The sequence below is a fragment of the Pezoporus wallicus genome, unplaced genomic scaffold (assembly GCF_028554395.1).
Source record: "Pezoporus wallicus isolate ANWC-B61680 ecotype Strahan unplaced genomic scaffold, APGP_CSIRO_Pwel_v1 contig_7820, whole genome shotgun sequence".
Classification (NCBI taxonomy): Eukaryota; Metazoa; Chordata; class Aves; order Psittaciformes; family Psittacidae; genus Pezoporus; species Pezoporus wallicus.
Window position 1 is genome coordinate 814845 of NW_026641900.1, and position 17139 is coordinate 831983.

Sequence of the window (17139 nt, forward strand, 5' to 3'; positions counted from 1 at the left end):
AAAGGTTCTCAAAAATAAGGCTCAACTGATATTCCTAGAAGATCCTCTCAAACTCAGAAATAAAAATCATGAACCTTTTTTAGACAATACTGAGGAGAAAATACACCTGCATACATGAACGCACAGGCACACACACACACTCACCCTTTTGTAGTACCAGTTACAGGCAGCAACTCTAACAGAGGACTGCAGTGATTTCAATTTTCAAATTAGATTTTCCTAGCATTTTTCTTTTTCACTAGCAAAATCTGTGAAAGGCTTTTTAAAAAAGGAAGTCTAATTTTGTTTATTGACATCTAAAAAGATAACAACCTTCACACTGAGAGTAAGCAAATATTTCAGAGGTGCTGGAAAAATGATTTATTGCCTTTGAAAAGTGGTGGAAAAATTATAACCAGAAAGAACTTCATTCCATCCTATTAATGGCTTTGTGTCTGCTTCTTGATAAGCCTATCAAAAATAAATCTCCAATCACTTTCTGACTTCAGCAGAAGGCTTACTGGAACAACACCTTGCCATACTATGGAGAAAAGGAATTAAGTATATTCTGCATTTCAGATTTTACTCATTCTCATGATCTAAGTGAAATACAGTGACAGGTTTGCTAAAATTTGTCACCATTATGTGAACGCTACTGTTTGAGCTCGGCACAGTACCTTCACTGTGACTGATGGCACTGTCTCTGCTTTTACATCACTGTCAATGGCTTGCTGTGAAGAAAAAGATGAAAACAGAGTAAATTCAATATTACACATGAATGAGTGAACACAATGAATGCAATATTACCTTCCTATCATCAACTTGGTAAACAGGGAATTAACAGTAAAGGACTTATCATTCCTATGACAGTTTAAAATACACAAAATACATTTCCAAGTTCCTTCTGAAAATATAAAGCCTCTGTCTGAAATTGCCTGCAAAAAGGACAGCAGAAGGTCATGAATGTTATGTATATAAGGAGCTAATACACTCTGATGTATATATGAATATCTGAAAACGTTTTGTTTGGCACACTACTTTCCACTGCATATTTATTTAAATTCTGGAAATACCTTCTGTCATTCAGTAGGGAAAGGTGACTTCCAATCTGCCAATATATTACATATGCACCAGAGTATGTTCTATAAAATCATCACACGTTATCTTATAATCAGAAATACATTTTTAGCTTCAGAAGAAAATTACAGTAGGCATCTTGCTACTCATGCATACAGTGCAATTTCAATCTTTCCACAAGTGGAGTAGTATCTACAAGACTGTAGTTTCCAAGATTGCAGCAGAAGCCCTAAAATTGTTCCCACGTTTGCTGTATTGATCCTTCCCCATGAAGTATCTTATCAAATTTTCCCTTCTAAATGGCTACTGAAGGAACACGCAGAAAAACGCTACCACACAGGTAACTAAAATATATGGACAACCTTGGGAAATAAAGGCTGTGATTTAACTGCTAAATTGAGTTACATATATATGAAACATCTGGAAGGATGAGCAAATGAGCACAGCAGCATTAGAACGTCCTGTGGACCTGACACTTCTCTTAAGTGTTGTGAGAAGATCATTGAAGCTAGCCAAGACCATGTCATTGTCCTTTCTTCTATACAGAACTGCTAGGACACTTGCAGGTATTATAAAGAGATCCCCTTATCAAATAGCAGTAGAGATGGCAGTAGTAATAACAGTTTAAATAAATATATCAGATATATATATGAATGTATTAAAAAGCAGCTTCTTGTGTATTTTTAAACAGTAAGTAGCCCTGAAAATCAGTTTTGCAAAAATCAGTGACCAGAAACTACTTATTACAGATGTTCTAGTGCAATAAGTATGCTCTGAAATGTTAAAGTGAAAAGTTTAAAGAAAGAATATAAGCTCTCCTGAATCTTAATTTGAGTTTCTATAAACTATGTACGTTTACAAGATGAATAAACTAATTAGGTTACAATACCAGAGAACACTGAATGATGCCTTGACCAGAGAAAGATTATTTCTTATAATGCATCTTCGAGTGGTTCATGCATTCTATCTTTAAAAGACCCACAGGATCATCCACACCTCTACTGTTTCCCCTCATTAACTACTCACTATTACAAATTCTCACCACTACAAAGTTACTTGAGAACCCAAGTTCTTGTTCACTTACATTTGTTTAGCCAGGAATCTAAAGACACAGAAGATACTAAATAATTTTAATAATTCTAGTTAAAATCATTAACAAAAGTGCACTTTGACTGATGGAAACTTAGGGCTATGCAGAAGCTCAGTCCCACAAACATAAATACATAGTAATCCCTATCCATGATCAACCACCACCTATTCATGTGTGAAACCCATGTTTTCAAAGTAATTTCCTTTTTCCACAGGTACATACAGATTCCACATCCAAACTGGGTGAAACTTCTGCTGTGACAATTACATCTCTGTATTTTTCAGATTTGGGCAAAATATCTGAAAGAAAAGGAAAAAGCAAATCAGCTCTCCTTTAACAAACACACAGCTACATTTCTAAAAAGAACAGCATCAAGTTTCAGATTTATGTCAATACACCTACGAGCGTAAAGGAAAAGTATAACAACGCATATGATTTAGACCAAAGACATTTCTTCCTAAAGCTAAAACCTGGATCTCATACCAGATTTCTGATTTCTTTACGAAAAAAAAGGATTTAGGTGCAATCTGTAACAAGATTTTACACCTACTATCCATGATCTTCAGAGACTGTAAGGAATTTGTAAACTTCTGTCTTCACATGCTTATACTAATACACCTCTAACAACCAACTACCTCCAAAATGCATACTGCACACCTTATTTCACTTTCATGTATTTTATTTGATAATCAACACATTAGACACAGAAAGATTCTGCGCCTAACAGTGTAAAATTAAAATATGCTGTAGGAATTCCTCTGCGTAAGAAGGTATATGGAAGTTTTATGTACAGAACATTATACAGGGTTTGGTTATAATATATTACCCGATGATTTCCAGGACTCGACATAGAAAGCAAAGAATGCCATGAACAAATTTATATCCATGATATAAAACCTTATGCAGATTCACATATATAAAAAAAAAAAATTGCAAGGATTAAAAGCTAGGCATTTAAATAGCATGAGGAATTCCAGACTCTCCTCTTCAGAGTCCAGAAGTCCAGCTCTAAGGTATTTGCATTCTTCTGAAAATCACTTTTCTTTCTTAATACTAAATGCATTAGAAAAAGAAAAACCCAAACAGGAAATGTATAGTTCCTGAAGTAACAAACAGTAAAGACTTAATGTAAAGGGGAAATTAGCATACTAACTGAATAATTGAGAGCACCAGCACATTCAGAAACAGGCTCTGTCAATTACATACAAATAGGCACAATCCATTCCACTTGTACAGATAAGACAACATCTTCCTTTTCTATCTCTTCTTAAGCATTTCTCTTCAGGTTGCTTCTTCAAGTAAACTATGATGCAACTTCATAAAATCAGAGACTAGTTTGAGTTGGAAGGGACCTTAAAGGTCATCCAGGTCCAATCCCCTGCTGTGGACAGAGTCACCTTCCACTAGAGCAGGTTGCTCCAAGCCCTGTCCAACCTGGCCTTGAACACTGCCAGGGATGGAAGGTCTTTTCCAATGTGGCTGATTCAATGTAAGCATCAACTTTTTGTTAAACATAGGTGTTTTGACTCAGCTCAATCACAGCAACCAAACTGATGCAAGTAACATTAATTTGTATAGTTAGTATATTAGTTTTTCAAACAGTATATTAAGTTTTCAAAATACTTCAGTGTACAACGTAAATCCTTACTCCTCAACCTGTATAAAACAGCTTAAGTTCAACAGTTTAAAGGTCAGCACTGGACAGAAATACATGGCATTTATGGGAATAACTACTCTGGTCAGCTTTGGGGGGGCTGGAGTTTGGGTTTTTTTTTAATTTATTTTTAATATGATGACTTAATTCTAAGTAGTTGCCATGTTTGGAAGTAAAAATGAAATGGAAAAAAATATTTCCATATAAGTATAGATATTTTCAAAACAACACCAGCTCTTACTGCAAAAACATGATTCCAAAACACAAAAAAGTCAATGGCTCGTTTTAAAGATCATGCTTAGGAGTATCTTAATGGTGACCAATGTTCAGAAGTGTTTCGTATTCGACCAGACATGACTAGCACTTATTTTAAGACTTAGCTAAAGTTCTAAGTAAAAAGCCAAAATGAACCAAAGCCAAAACATCTGAAACTGAAAGGCATTCTTAAGTGAAAAGTTTTGTTGTAAAAATGCTCTCAAGAGTTTTATATCCAGTTAAAGCCAAACGCATCATTAGAGCATCTCTCCACAACAAAAAGAGCATTCATAAAAACCCACCTGAAAACACCACTGTAACACCTTAGATCAGATTAGAAAGACTGAAGAAGGAAAAGAAAAACTAAGAGGAAGAGAGAATTACAAAAAGGCCAACAATATTCCCAATAAACTTGTCAATCATACAATGACAGTTATTAAAGAAGTTATAAAGGACTGCTCTATATTTCCTTACTCTCTCTCTGGATCTTCCACACAATATGTTAAAACTAACAAACAGAAGTTGATTCACTTCAAGTGGATTTATTATTCCATCATGCTTTCTTTCTTTTGGTTATGAAAGCCAAAAAAAAAAAATTTCAAATACTCATAAAGAGCTGACGTGGTAAAAATCAGTGGAATCTACCCACATTTATATGCTTAAAAATACAATCACTGGATTTGTAAAACTGAAAATCTGACAGTCTATAACAATAATGGACAAGATTATATGCAGTTACAAAAAAGAAATCTTTAAGTTGTAGAATCAAGCTCACACCTGCAGATAAATCATTTCTTATTTTCTAGGGAGCTTTATCCCTTTTTCAAACAAAAAGGCATGACTATATCTTTAATACAATTTAAGAACATGCTAACTATAATCTGGAAGAGATTTCAATTGGTTCTTTCTATTTGTCTAAGATTTTTCCAGTTTCCTGTAAAATCACATGCTTTCAATTCCCTGTACAAGTCAGACACACTGTTTAAACGCTCAGTTACAAAAATACAAACTTTGAAGGACCTCTGCAGAAATTATGTGCTCTTACTTGAACAAAATCAATGTGTATGTAAATTCCAGAATTTATCATCATCTGTGTTTTGATGCCTATGTTCTTCTAAAACAACTCCTTTTGAGACAACTTAAAACAACAGAAAAGTTTCTTTAACAAAAATGATCCTTTGTTCATTGCACAACTTAAAAAGCCATTTGTAATAATAAAACAGAATTTGGCAATACTATTACTCTCTCTGAAGCCTAAGTATATCAGGCTGTTACTGTGTAATTCCTTAAAGTTTTCTTGCCTTTGGGTAATACATGCACTGTCATTTTCTTCTCTGAACCCTTGCACTAGTGACAGCTATCTGCAACCTGCCATAAGTATCTTGAAAGTTCCAACAGGCATTATAAAGACACAAAGGATAAACTCTGTATCCAAGGGCCTGACAATCTAGGATTTTGTTTGTATATTTTTTTTATTAAAACTTAAACTTTATTAAATATTACATTTCCTACAGAAATGTGTTATGGGATGAAAATGAATCAAAGTACTTCAAAGTGCTATAAGCGAAGTCAGGTGGTTAAAAGCACATATAAAATATACCTTGTGTTTTTGTGGCCTCCTTGATTATCTTCTGAAGCTCTTTCATTTCAGCATCAAACTCTTCCTGGTTTAGTTCCCTAGATTCAACCCTAGGAGCCTGGAAGAGTGAAGGATCAGTTCCAAGGTAGGAACACTGAAGATGCCCAGTATCACTCAGAGTGACTATAACACCCTTCAAATCTCTGCATAAGAAAAACAAAGAAAGCTCATTAAGAAACTGGGAAGAATCACAGAAGCAGTAACATTGAATTTATGCTGCTTCTACTGTTCCATCTACAAATATAATAGAACTTCCTGGGTTTAATGAGATTCTTTGACAAAAAGAAAATAACAATACTTTTTCTTCAATTCAGATGTTTTTACTAATATTACTCCTATTTATTGCAATCACACCTAAGAACCAATCTGTGCTAGGCAGATGACTAAAACTTACTCCAAGTTTCTCAGAATCTGTATAACAAAGACAGGTAAAGGAAAGGATCATAAAAAGCCAAGTAGACAGTACAGTTGTAACCTTTTTCATTCACAACTTCTTAAGTTTTCTGAAGTACTGAGACTAAGGTCAGTATGCAGGAAGATAAATTAGCAAAATGGAACATCAGGGAAGGGAAGGGAAAGGATGCATTAGAAGAAATCACAACGGATGGAACATGTTCACATTGAAAACAGCAGTAGGACTCTGGCTGCCTCTTCCCTGTGGTATCTTTCTGAAAGGAAGCCACGTGGATCCAAAACATTTCCCTTTCACTGCTCTGGATCAATACAAATGGGTGCTTTATTAGCTACACTACAGTGCCTTTTCAGCCGAAGGAACAGTAGTTCACTGAACTTACTCCTATGGAAATCTTACTTACTTTGTGTATCTGACCAGGTACCATGCAAAGCAAAATTTAGGACAGCATTTAACAAATTACAAGATAACAGGGAGTATTACCAACATTTTGCTTAACTTGAAAGTAATCCCTAAACAAAAGAAGAACTGAACAGTAGAGTAGAATAGTTGTTACCAGCAAAAGTTAGGAGTAAGTTAACTTTCATTTTAGTTTTTAAAATGCTTATTCTTAATTAAAAGCTTGTGCTTATTTTCATAATCATGAGGTGACATATTCATGCCAATAATTTGCTCTTACTCCAGAATTAGAATATCTTATAGCAGGCACTGCCTTTGCATCAAATACAACTGTCATATAGAACAAAGAGAGCTCAAATTTCATTCTTGGATCTAAAACTTTATTTTTTATAAAAAAGCTGGCAAAGGGCACAGCAAAGTCTTTAGAAAAGGGATATTGTTGAAGCAGATGTTACCATGTTACTGAATACTCTGTCCCACCCTTTACTATTTAGTTGCAGCAAATAATGAAAACAAGAGAAACTGCACCATGAGCTTCTTCCACAACTGAAGAAAATTGACACCTGAAAACAAGGCAATTTCTAAAGTTCTTCAGCACTGGCTTTGGACCATCTTAAAATTTCTTTCCTGAGGCTATGAATCTGTCAAGCTGTGAAAGAAAGATTCAATGAGGACATCTGACTGTAAATTAAAAGAGCATGAAGAAATATAGGCACACACTTTGCAATAAGTCTTTGATGATATACTACTGAAGTATAATATATTCAAAAGTGGTTTGCAAATGCAGTCCTTCCTATGTACCTTTAAGTTGGCAGTCATCTGCAGGTAATCAGTCTATCACATAAAATCAACTCAAATCAAGGAAGTGATTTTACTGTATAAATTACACTTTTCTTCTGAGTGTGTCAGCATTACAGAAGACACATTCAAAAACTCCATCTTAAAACAAACTCATTTCAACTAACTTTCCTCTTAGTCATGAAGTCCTTTAAGTCTTCAGTAGCTCAGAAATAAACGCATTAGTTCAAAAAAGCAGCATCACAAGCCTCTGCTTCAGCTACTTTTCTGCTGGGTCCCAAGAAGACTGCAACTCAAAACATACACAAATAGAAAAAAAAGCCTTTTTACAGTAATCTTTCCTTGTTAAAGCCGTCCATGAATTTGCACATCAATAGAAGCAATAAGAAAAATATGGGTAACCAGTTATATGATTTATAATACATTAATTTCTCTGTTGGAATGTTTGTCAGCCAGTCAAGATTGTTATAAAAGCTTGAGGAAAATAAAGCAATGTTTAAAGACAGCAGGGGGAAGGGGAGAGCATTTAACAGTTTTATAGTAGTTTCTCCACAGCTACTGCACTCGTGCAATATCCCTGCAAATACCATTACTTCATTTGGCACATTTTGCGCAGAATCTGGAATTCCAATTACTGTTAAATTTCTTTTATTGTAAACTACTTTTTTTTTTACTATATCTCACACAATAGTCAAAGTAATGGCAAATCTAAGGGGACACTTTAACAGTGAGGAACTCAAAGTATGAAACAAATTATTCTGGTATCTAAAATAACTACAGTACAAAGCAACTCCTACACACATATGGTAATAATTTGAAAAAGTATCTTTTATTGGATTCTGGGTAATAATAACAGCATATGCTTTTTGTAGATCTTCTCTTACTAAACAAATTGCTCACAATATAATTCTTGAAGAAATTAAAATGCTTTGCATGTTTCCAGTTCTATAATACCAAACTGATCACTCAACTGACATAGAAGTTGGAGCTGTAATTCTAAGTTCTACTTGAATGACACAAGCTAAGCCTTGGACAACTCCCAGGACAAGGTCTGGTTACTGACACAATTTACAGCTTTAATTATTTATATTTATAATAGCGCATAAAACTTCTACCTCAATTTCAGAAGTAGTCTTAATTGGTATTACTCATACCAATCATTTTAGAAACCAAGATGTTCTGCAGTGCTGTTTTCAGTGCCTTATTGATAATGTATCATTTATAAACTACTAAATTAGGAAACTAATTCCTGAAGTGTACTCAAGCATTTTGAATACACTTCTCGCTCAATTTTATCATCCTCTGAAATAACTATATGCAAGAGCATAATGAAAATCGTACTTTTTGGTTTAGTGCTTCTGAAAACTCAGACTGTTCTAAGTTTCATTACCATTTCAGTGTCATTTTAGCTGTGTGAACTATTTGACAAAATGCTCAAGAAAAATTGGACTAGGAGTAATAAACTGTAAGAGTTTTCTAACATGAAGTAGTGGGAGTAAGTTAAAAATCTATCTTACTCTTACTAAACGCTAACTCCAAAATCAGACCTTCAGCTGGATATTTAAAGTATACCTGGTACAACTTCAGTGCCAGTTAGCCCCTGTTTTTAACTGGTTTGGGGTATCTGTGGAAGACCCTCAGGCTCTTTTGAAAACCCCTCCCTTATTAAAAAAAAAAACTCCTTTGTTCACATTTACATCAAAAGTAATACTTCTATGTGCAAGACTTCATCATTCTGCTATTATATATGATAACAGATAATCTGTTTGCTATCAGAAACTAAAATTCTTTTAAGGTTATTTATACTATGTATTTAACATGCTTTGCACACTTTGAAGAGGAAAAGTAAACATATAATGCAAACACAGTGTTCAGTTACAACTGTTTAACAATCTGTAATGATATTGAATATCATTAACTAGTAAATCATAGAATGGTTTGGGTTGGAAAGGACTATTTTCACTCTATTTACAGCAGTTTGGGTCAGGGGTCTTGTCTGCCAGAACACTACTGCCACCTGCGGGGCAGCAACAAGGCGGGTGAGGGCCAGCCAAGGAGCACAGCTTAGGCACAGGCGAGCCCCAAAAGTTGCCGTATCATATTAAATGAAACAATGGGGTTTAATCAGGGTTAGTATGATAGCTTGACAGTTAAACTGCTAAGATTCCCTTACAGATTAAACAATGCTTGCAGAGACACTGACATCCATGAACGACATCATGAGGGTTGGTGACCTCTGCTACAGAGACAGGCTGAAAGAGTTGGGCTTGCTCAGCCCAGAGAAAGCTCCAGGGAGAACTCTGAACAGTCTGCCAATATTTAAAGGGGCCGACAAGAAACCTGGAAAGGGGCTTTGGACAAGGGCCTGTAGAGACAGGACAAGGGGAATGGCTTTAACCTGACAGAGGGGAGATTGAGATGAGCTTTTAGGCAGAAATTCTTCCTGTGAGGGTGCTGAGGCACTGGCACAGGGTGCCCAGAGAAGCTGTGGCTGCCCCATCCCTGGCAGTGTTCAAGGCCAGGTTGGACGGGGCTTGGAGCAACCTGCTCTAGTGGAAGGTGTCCCTGCCCGTGGCAGGGGTTGGAACTGAAGGAGCTTTAAGGTCCCTTCCAACACAAACCACTCTGTGATTTCTTTGATCATCTTGTGGTTCCTTCAGACAGGGAGCACACATACTAGGCAAGCTAGACACACAGTTTCAGCTCTTGCTACACACTGCATCTAAAATCAATTTTTATCTGAAGGATTAACCAACTTAGTTTCTTGTTGGTTTAAATATGAAATCAAAGCTATTTCAAAAGCAGTGAAGGTTTTGTTAAAAAATAAGGTAGCCAGCTATACAAAAATGCAGATGTAAATTAAAATTAGTATTTCTCACAAACAGAATAAAACCAGAGTATTCAGATTGCTGACACAGGCCTCCAGAAATACATGATCTTGCTTCAGGCAGAAAATTGTAAAGAGCTCTGAAGTATAATATTCAAGGAATAGTTCAGAACTTCCACATTCCATTTCACATCATCACAGCTCCACACTAAGACACCTAGTGGCATTATCTAAATGGAAAATGAATGCGAGGGCTGATAAACCCCAGTAACTTTAAATAAGAGTGCAGCCTCTAAGTCCAAGCTCCAAATACTAAGAAACAAGAGAAATTACTCCGTGATTTCTTTTATGACAGTACCAGTGTCAGTGTTAAGAAAAAAATTAAGACTAAGTGTGACACCTAAAATGTCTCCATGCTTCACTCCCTCTTCAGCTGCATCAAGTATGTATTTCTCCATTTGCGCCTCTTTCGCTGTAAGTCTAAAAGCTGTTCCAAGGCCAGACTCCCTCACTGGCAGACAAGCACAGAGCAGCTTCCAAAGGCTAAACAACACAGCAGCTACAGCATCGTGAATATAGCATCTGGAGGGCCTCAAAATTTATCCTTCATCTAAACCTTCTCTTCTCCCACTTCAAGATAAATGTTTACAGTTCATTTCACTCCAGTAAGCTAGAGAGGACCCTAGCATCTCTGCTTCCAGCAATAAAGAGACGTAAGGTGCTACACTGATAACATCTACACTCTAATAAGTTTTAGATAAAGCTTATTCTCAACTGTTGGCTTCATACAAGCTAGTATTAGGCACTACAGATCTGTCACAATATGAACAGCCAGAGAGAAACTGCAGGTTAGCCGGAAAAAGAAATCCATGCAATTTGCATAAAAGCAAGTATTGTATTTTAAATACTAGAAGGGGAGTTACTTGCCTTCTTGTTCTTGAGCAGTTAGAATTTTCACCTTTAAGGCTTTCCCTAGAACCACGAGGGTAGGAATATTTTAAGTGTTATTCTAAAGTAAGTGGAAACACTTACAAACCCGTAACTGTAAAATGTGTGCTTTGTGAAAAAGCAAATCAGTGACATGCAATAAAATTAGAAGAACTGGCAATATGGGCACGTGCTTAATATCATACAATTAAATACTTTTTGAAACTAACTTGCTAGAAAGCCTGCTCATGAATCACAGTATGTGCTGGACACAGTATTTGGCACTTATGTGTCTTTTGCAGGATCAGAATCCCAGTAAGGTAAAAGAAATACAATCCTATTCATATTTTGTGGCTAAGCTACACATATTAATAAACAAAATTATCTCTTTAAAGACCTTTAAAAGGGTAATGTTTTGTACTGCCACCTCTTGACAATCCAATAGTAATTCACTTATTAAACAAATGTGCGGGTTTTTTTTCCTCCTTAAAAGCATCTCTTTAAAATGCAATTATGCTTAAGTAGAAAGATTCTAGAATTCTATTTAACTTCTCAGATCAGGCAATATTCTTACAGAACACTCAAATAAAAATTTATATATATACACAGGTATATAACTGAAGGGTTCATAATGGTACGTCATAACTGGCATTGCTTCTGGTACAGTACTACTATACAGAAAAAGGAAAAATCTTTCAACAAACTATAAAGTTTGATTCCTGCAGTTTTCTTTCCATAAAAACGTGTAACAAGTGCTAAGTTTTGCTGGGTTTACATGTAAGTTTTGCCATTTTTATATGGCGATTCTTTAACAGTTGTGATAGCTGTGGTGATGTCAGTTTTAATAAGGAATAACAGATGAGCTGGAATGAAGAACAAAGTATATTCAAGCATCTGAACAGCTAAAAAATTCAAAGAGAGGGGTTTTATTTCGACTCCACCCACTATTACCCTGTATGTGACTGCACTTTTACAGCTTATATACTTAATTCAACAATATTTCTTGATATTTTTTCCAGATAAATTCAGTTCCTGTTACCTTTCTACTGTTTGGAGAGCCCAGCTACAGTGTTCATCTAACCACCCAATGTACCATGGTTCTGTGCCAGAGAAGTTGAAATTTCAAGTTCCTACTTGGACCAGGCCAGTATTTTCTCACTTTCAAATTGATTGCAGATTTCAAATTTCTTTTAAAACTACTGGAAGCTAAAACTTCATAAAGCACATTTTCAACCAATGGCTGTCCACCAGATTACTGAACTCCAATCTTTTGATTCATATACCTTGTTTAAACTGATCACATTGTGTTACTTAAGAGTTCAAACCTGGGAATTAAACCTGTGTCAAAACAAAGAACTTAAACACTAGCAATTTGATTTAGCAACCTGGAGACAGATTGCTAAATCAGAGACTTTATATATAAACTTATACAGATAAACTACCATGAAGTTACATGTTAACATGCATGTTAACTATGTACCTTCATCAGTCAAATACACTCTGCTTATTATTTCTGCAAGGGGAAGAAGGACTTATACAACAACAACAAATTTTAGACCTATTTAATACTTTGTCTTACAAGCAGTAAGAAAATTGCACACTACTATAAGCATATCAAGTCAGTAACTTTAGAGTGATTCAGTAAGCTTCCTGCATCTCAGCCTACACAATCTCTAATTTATTACTTTAATAAATTTACTACTTTAATAAATTTATTACTTCTTTAAGTCTCTAATTCACTAGAATCCATAATCAAACATGTAACACCATAAATCATGAACATCAGTAGCCCATGGGTAGCTGGCTTTAACAGATGGCTGATTAATATATCACCACGCAATGCTGTCTTAATGGCTGCTGTTTCACAACACCAATGTTAGAAGTTCAAGCATGACCCCTATAGTCAAGCCTGCTGTTATCTTATTTGCAGAAGATAAAAAAAATTACAGGATCATTCCTCAGTATAAACCTAGACAGACTTGAATTTCATAAAGAGCTCAAGTATGGATAAAGCTTACTAAGTGGCCCTGCTTGCCATCTTGAATATATAAAGTCTACTTTTATTTCCTGGCTTTTCAACAGTTACTCCTGTTTAAAAAATAATTGTTTTTCCCCCATCTCAAATACTGAAAACCTATTTACTAGCTTAGCTCAAGCTAAAAAAGTGGGTACTGGAAATCTAACATTTTTTTGAAACTCAGAAATTCTTATTCTTTAAAGGTGATATATTACTTCCGCACAAAAAAAAAGCCTTTCCAGACTGCTTTATACTTCCCCTTCAGATAACATGCTGTTCCACTACCAAGTAAAATGATATTTATCTGTAAAATACATGAAACTGAAAGCAAATATTCTAGTAACTTTCACCAACTTGTCTATACCTGTCAACCCCTTGTAATCAAAGGAACTCCACATTTTACAAGGCATATATGTCACTCTGTGGGTTATTTGCTTCAAGAATCTTTCTTCCATGAAGTACAGTTCTTCTGCTCACAGATACAGTAGGACATATTAATCCTGACAAAAGAAAGTTGGTTCCCACATTCTAAAAGCAAGAGGTACTACATATGCAAAGCATCCAAATACTTTTAAACAAGCACTAGAGGTGGCTTGTTAAGTTTTTTCTTTGGGGTATTTTTAATCCAATTCCAGTGTGGCTGAAGATGAAGATATCCTTCATTTAAACAAGAACTTCATTGATAAACTGGTGCCTTAAGTAGTAAAGAGTCCTCAGTAGATTAAAATGAGAGGGAAGAAATATCTCCCACAACACATCCCCCTGTACCCTGAGAGGAGGCTGGTTAATACTGTGATTACTGATAAAGTCCACATGAAGTCAACTTTTTTTTTGCCATACAGATATCACCAGACTTCATTTCTTGATGGATAGCTAAAGGCACAAAAAAAACTGTGAATTTTATGAAATATTATGAATATTGTGAAATTTTATTAATATTATGAAACACTGACTTGAAAGAGAGGTATCTGAGGAACTCCGCAGTCTATTTCAGTTTGAAAGAAAAAAGTCAGCCAACATTCACAGATTTACCAGGTATAACTCAAAGGCTGTATACAAACAAAACCAGGTAGTAAAGTTGAGACGAGTGAACTTCAAAAATGTTCAGAAGAAACAAACTCCCCGATTTAAAGGCTTCATGCTTTCCTATTGCAAAAACAGGTTTGTAACTTGGAAGTGATCACAAGAGAAATCCCCTTCCTGAGACTACATCCAAGCTATAATGCTCTGCCTATGTAGTTTTAACTCAACCCACAGTGGCATTTCAGCTGTTTGTGATGGAAACATCCCTGAGGCTAGCAACATGAGCTATTCTGCTTCAGACTGAATGCACCTTAACATAATGTTCTAGTTTCAGGTCAGCCAGGTCAGAGTAATACCTAGCCAGCCATTAAAACACGGTACTCTTAGAACAGCTTTGCCAAGTGAGTTAGTGTCAAATAAATAGAAAAGTAGTTGTCTAAGTATTTTAATCTGCTCCAAGGACCTTTTATGGTCAAGCATATGAAGACACGATAATTCAGGCACAGAAAAACAAGTAAGTCTTGTGATAGGCCCTTAAAAAGTGACTTTCTGCTACTTTCTGCATAAGTTATTTCAGATGATTCAGACAAACATGAGCCATCTTTTTGGTGGGGGAGTATTAAGTCACGTGCCTTTACAGGCTCAAATTCCTGCCAACAGAGAAAAAATTACTTTCATATGAGGTGCTTCTGTTAACAGGAACTCTATGTAGGAGCCGCAATTCTATGTGTGCTTGCTCCCCTCATAATTACCTGAATTATGGGGTGGAAGACAGAAAGAGAATCTAATACATCTTATGAAGCATCAAAAAGTGACTAATTCATAGACTTGATAATCTATAAATGTACGAGATACCGCTCATGACATATCCTTTGCAAAGATGTGGAGGTACAAGGAGGTCTTGGAAAAGAGGTCTCTGATGAAACAGAAATACAGAAACTAAATGTCAAAAAATCATAGAATCATAGAATAGTTAGGGTTGGAAAGGACCTTAAAATCACCTAGTTCCAACCCCCCTACCATGGGCAGGGACACCTCACACTAAATAAAGGAATGGACTTTGAGGTCAGTGCTAAGAAGAGATTTATATAATTATGGTGGATACCAAGCAAACACTGCTGCTCACAATTACCATTTCCACACTGAAAATTTGAGGGAAGTAAGAACTTTTGTAATTCCTTTGTGTAGCTTCCCAGATCTCAAGCTTTCCTAACTGCAGCATATGGAAAGTTTCTCTTCAAACCACCCTAGAAGTTTGGTGGGTTTTTTTGTTGGTGTCAGGGCAGAACACCTACACCATTTTCTTTCAGAGATTCAGCTGCAGTAAGAATGCTTTTGCACAGCCATAACTTTAAGGATGACAACACAGGGTATGCAGAAATGTAACTGTCCAAGCAGGCTTATCAATGGGAAGATCAGGTTTTGCTGAGATGAAGTCCTAAGCAGATTAACCAAAATTGTCAATATAAGTAGTTACATCTCTGAAGTGCTAAGCATGGAGGAGTCCCCTTGACATTAAAACCATGTCATGAACAGATAGTAACTACCATACATTAACAGAACCAGAACATAAACTTCTAACAAAATAGTGAACAAACTTCTGTAACAATGAATAGAACTGAACTTTCAGTTCAGTGACCATAATTCTAGAGATCTTCAGGTAAAACCGAGAATAAGAATAAACTCATAAACCCAGAACAAACTCAAATTTCTGTCTGTAGTTCAAGTTTCTGATCACAAACTTTTATATGAAATATTCAATTTCCTGACAGAGAACATTCTGGTTTAACAGAAGCAGTTCAACACTTTAAAAACACAGTGCAGAGACACCTCACTAAACATGTTATAAGTAACCACCTATCTTTGATTCTACTTTTCCTTGCATGTTTCTGAAACTGGGATAGACATCAGTTTATGCTGGAATTTCATTCTAAATGTTGTAGTGTGTTGTTTTTATTTACATACTGGAAGTACTGTATATCACATTATTGTAAGAAGATGAATCAATTCATGAAGAGTACGCTTATCTTTGATGTAGACTATCAAGATTATAGGATAAAAGTACCTGACTGCCATTATGAAGTAATCATACCCCTGCCCAAGGGATTTATACAAAACAGCTTCTAATGATGCTTTTCTTATCCATCAAGCCAGAGCAATACAATAGTAGTAGACATGCCAACAAGAAAATACAGATGAACACCTATGATCTTCAGAGACAACTGCTTTCAAAACACTCCATTTACCTCCTTAACATTAGTGCAATAAAAGCAGAAAGGATGTGAAAGTAATTAATTGAAATGCCTTTAATATGTGTGTCAATCTCTCAACAGTATAGGATTAACACTCAATGCTTATTAAAGTACTTCATATTATTTATGTTACAGTAGAGCCCAGAGGCCCTTACTGAGGCTGAGGCCTCTCAAGTGGAGTATTACAAAAGCATTATCACATTGACTCAAAGAATTCCCTTCCAAATTATTTTTTAAAACAACCATGTTTTAAGACAAATTACTACCACTGTAAGCTTTGCTACAGTTTTTGCTGTTCAGCTCATTCTTATTTTTAATGTCAGAAGTACAAGCATACTCCATGTTTTTAAACAGAAAGACAGAATCACAGCTCTGACACACATCTGCCCTAGACTTCTCCCTGCCTTTCAGGCCATTTGGTCTAGACACACAAGCATTCCTTCATTTACCAGTACCTGTGTAAAGAGGTATGTATAATTAGACTGCTATCTCTCCACCCTCTACAGAACAAAACCCCAAACCAAACCCTAGCATTAATAGGTCTGTGGGAATTTGAAATGTAACTAGCAAAATGATCTGGGACAAATTAGTATGCTCTACCAAGTGTTAAAAGTTCACATGGAAAAGGCAGAATCTGCATCAACTTCTTAGAGGCATTAGTAAACAGATGGTTCCATAATACGACCTTCCAAACAAATAAGTGTGTACACAAACATTAGCACAATCTGCTGTTGCAAAAATCTGTGCCTTTCTCAAAGTTTTTTCTGACACAAATATTTTTTCCCAACTT

At 35.7% G+C, this 17139-nt stretch overlaps 1 protein-coding gene across 7 annotated transcripts in view; it reads right to left on the reverse strand.

Annotated features, from left to right (window-relative positions):
• Window positions 1–17139, reverse strand: part of BBS9 (Bardet-Biedl syndrome 9) — a 259496-nt gene that overhangs the window by 210165 nt on the left and 32192 nt on the right. For all 7 annotated transcript variants that reach the window (XM_057425767.1, XM_057425764.1, XM_057425762.1 and 4 more), the window contains exons 10-12: window positions 5656–5837; window positions 2369–2445; window positions 657–710 (exon numbers count right to left, since the gene is read on the reverse strand). In XM_057425767.1, coding sequence (XP_057281750.1) covers window positions 657–710; window positions 2369–2445; window positions 5656–5837 — 313 coding nt within the window. The remainder of the gene's footprint in view (window positions 1–656; window positions 711–2368; window positions 2446–5655; window positions 5838–17139) is intronic.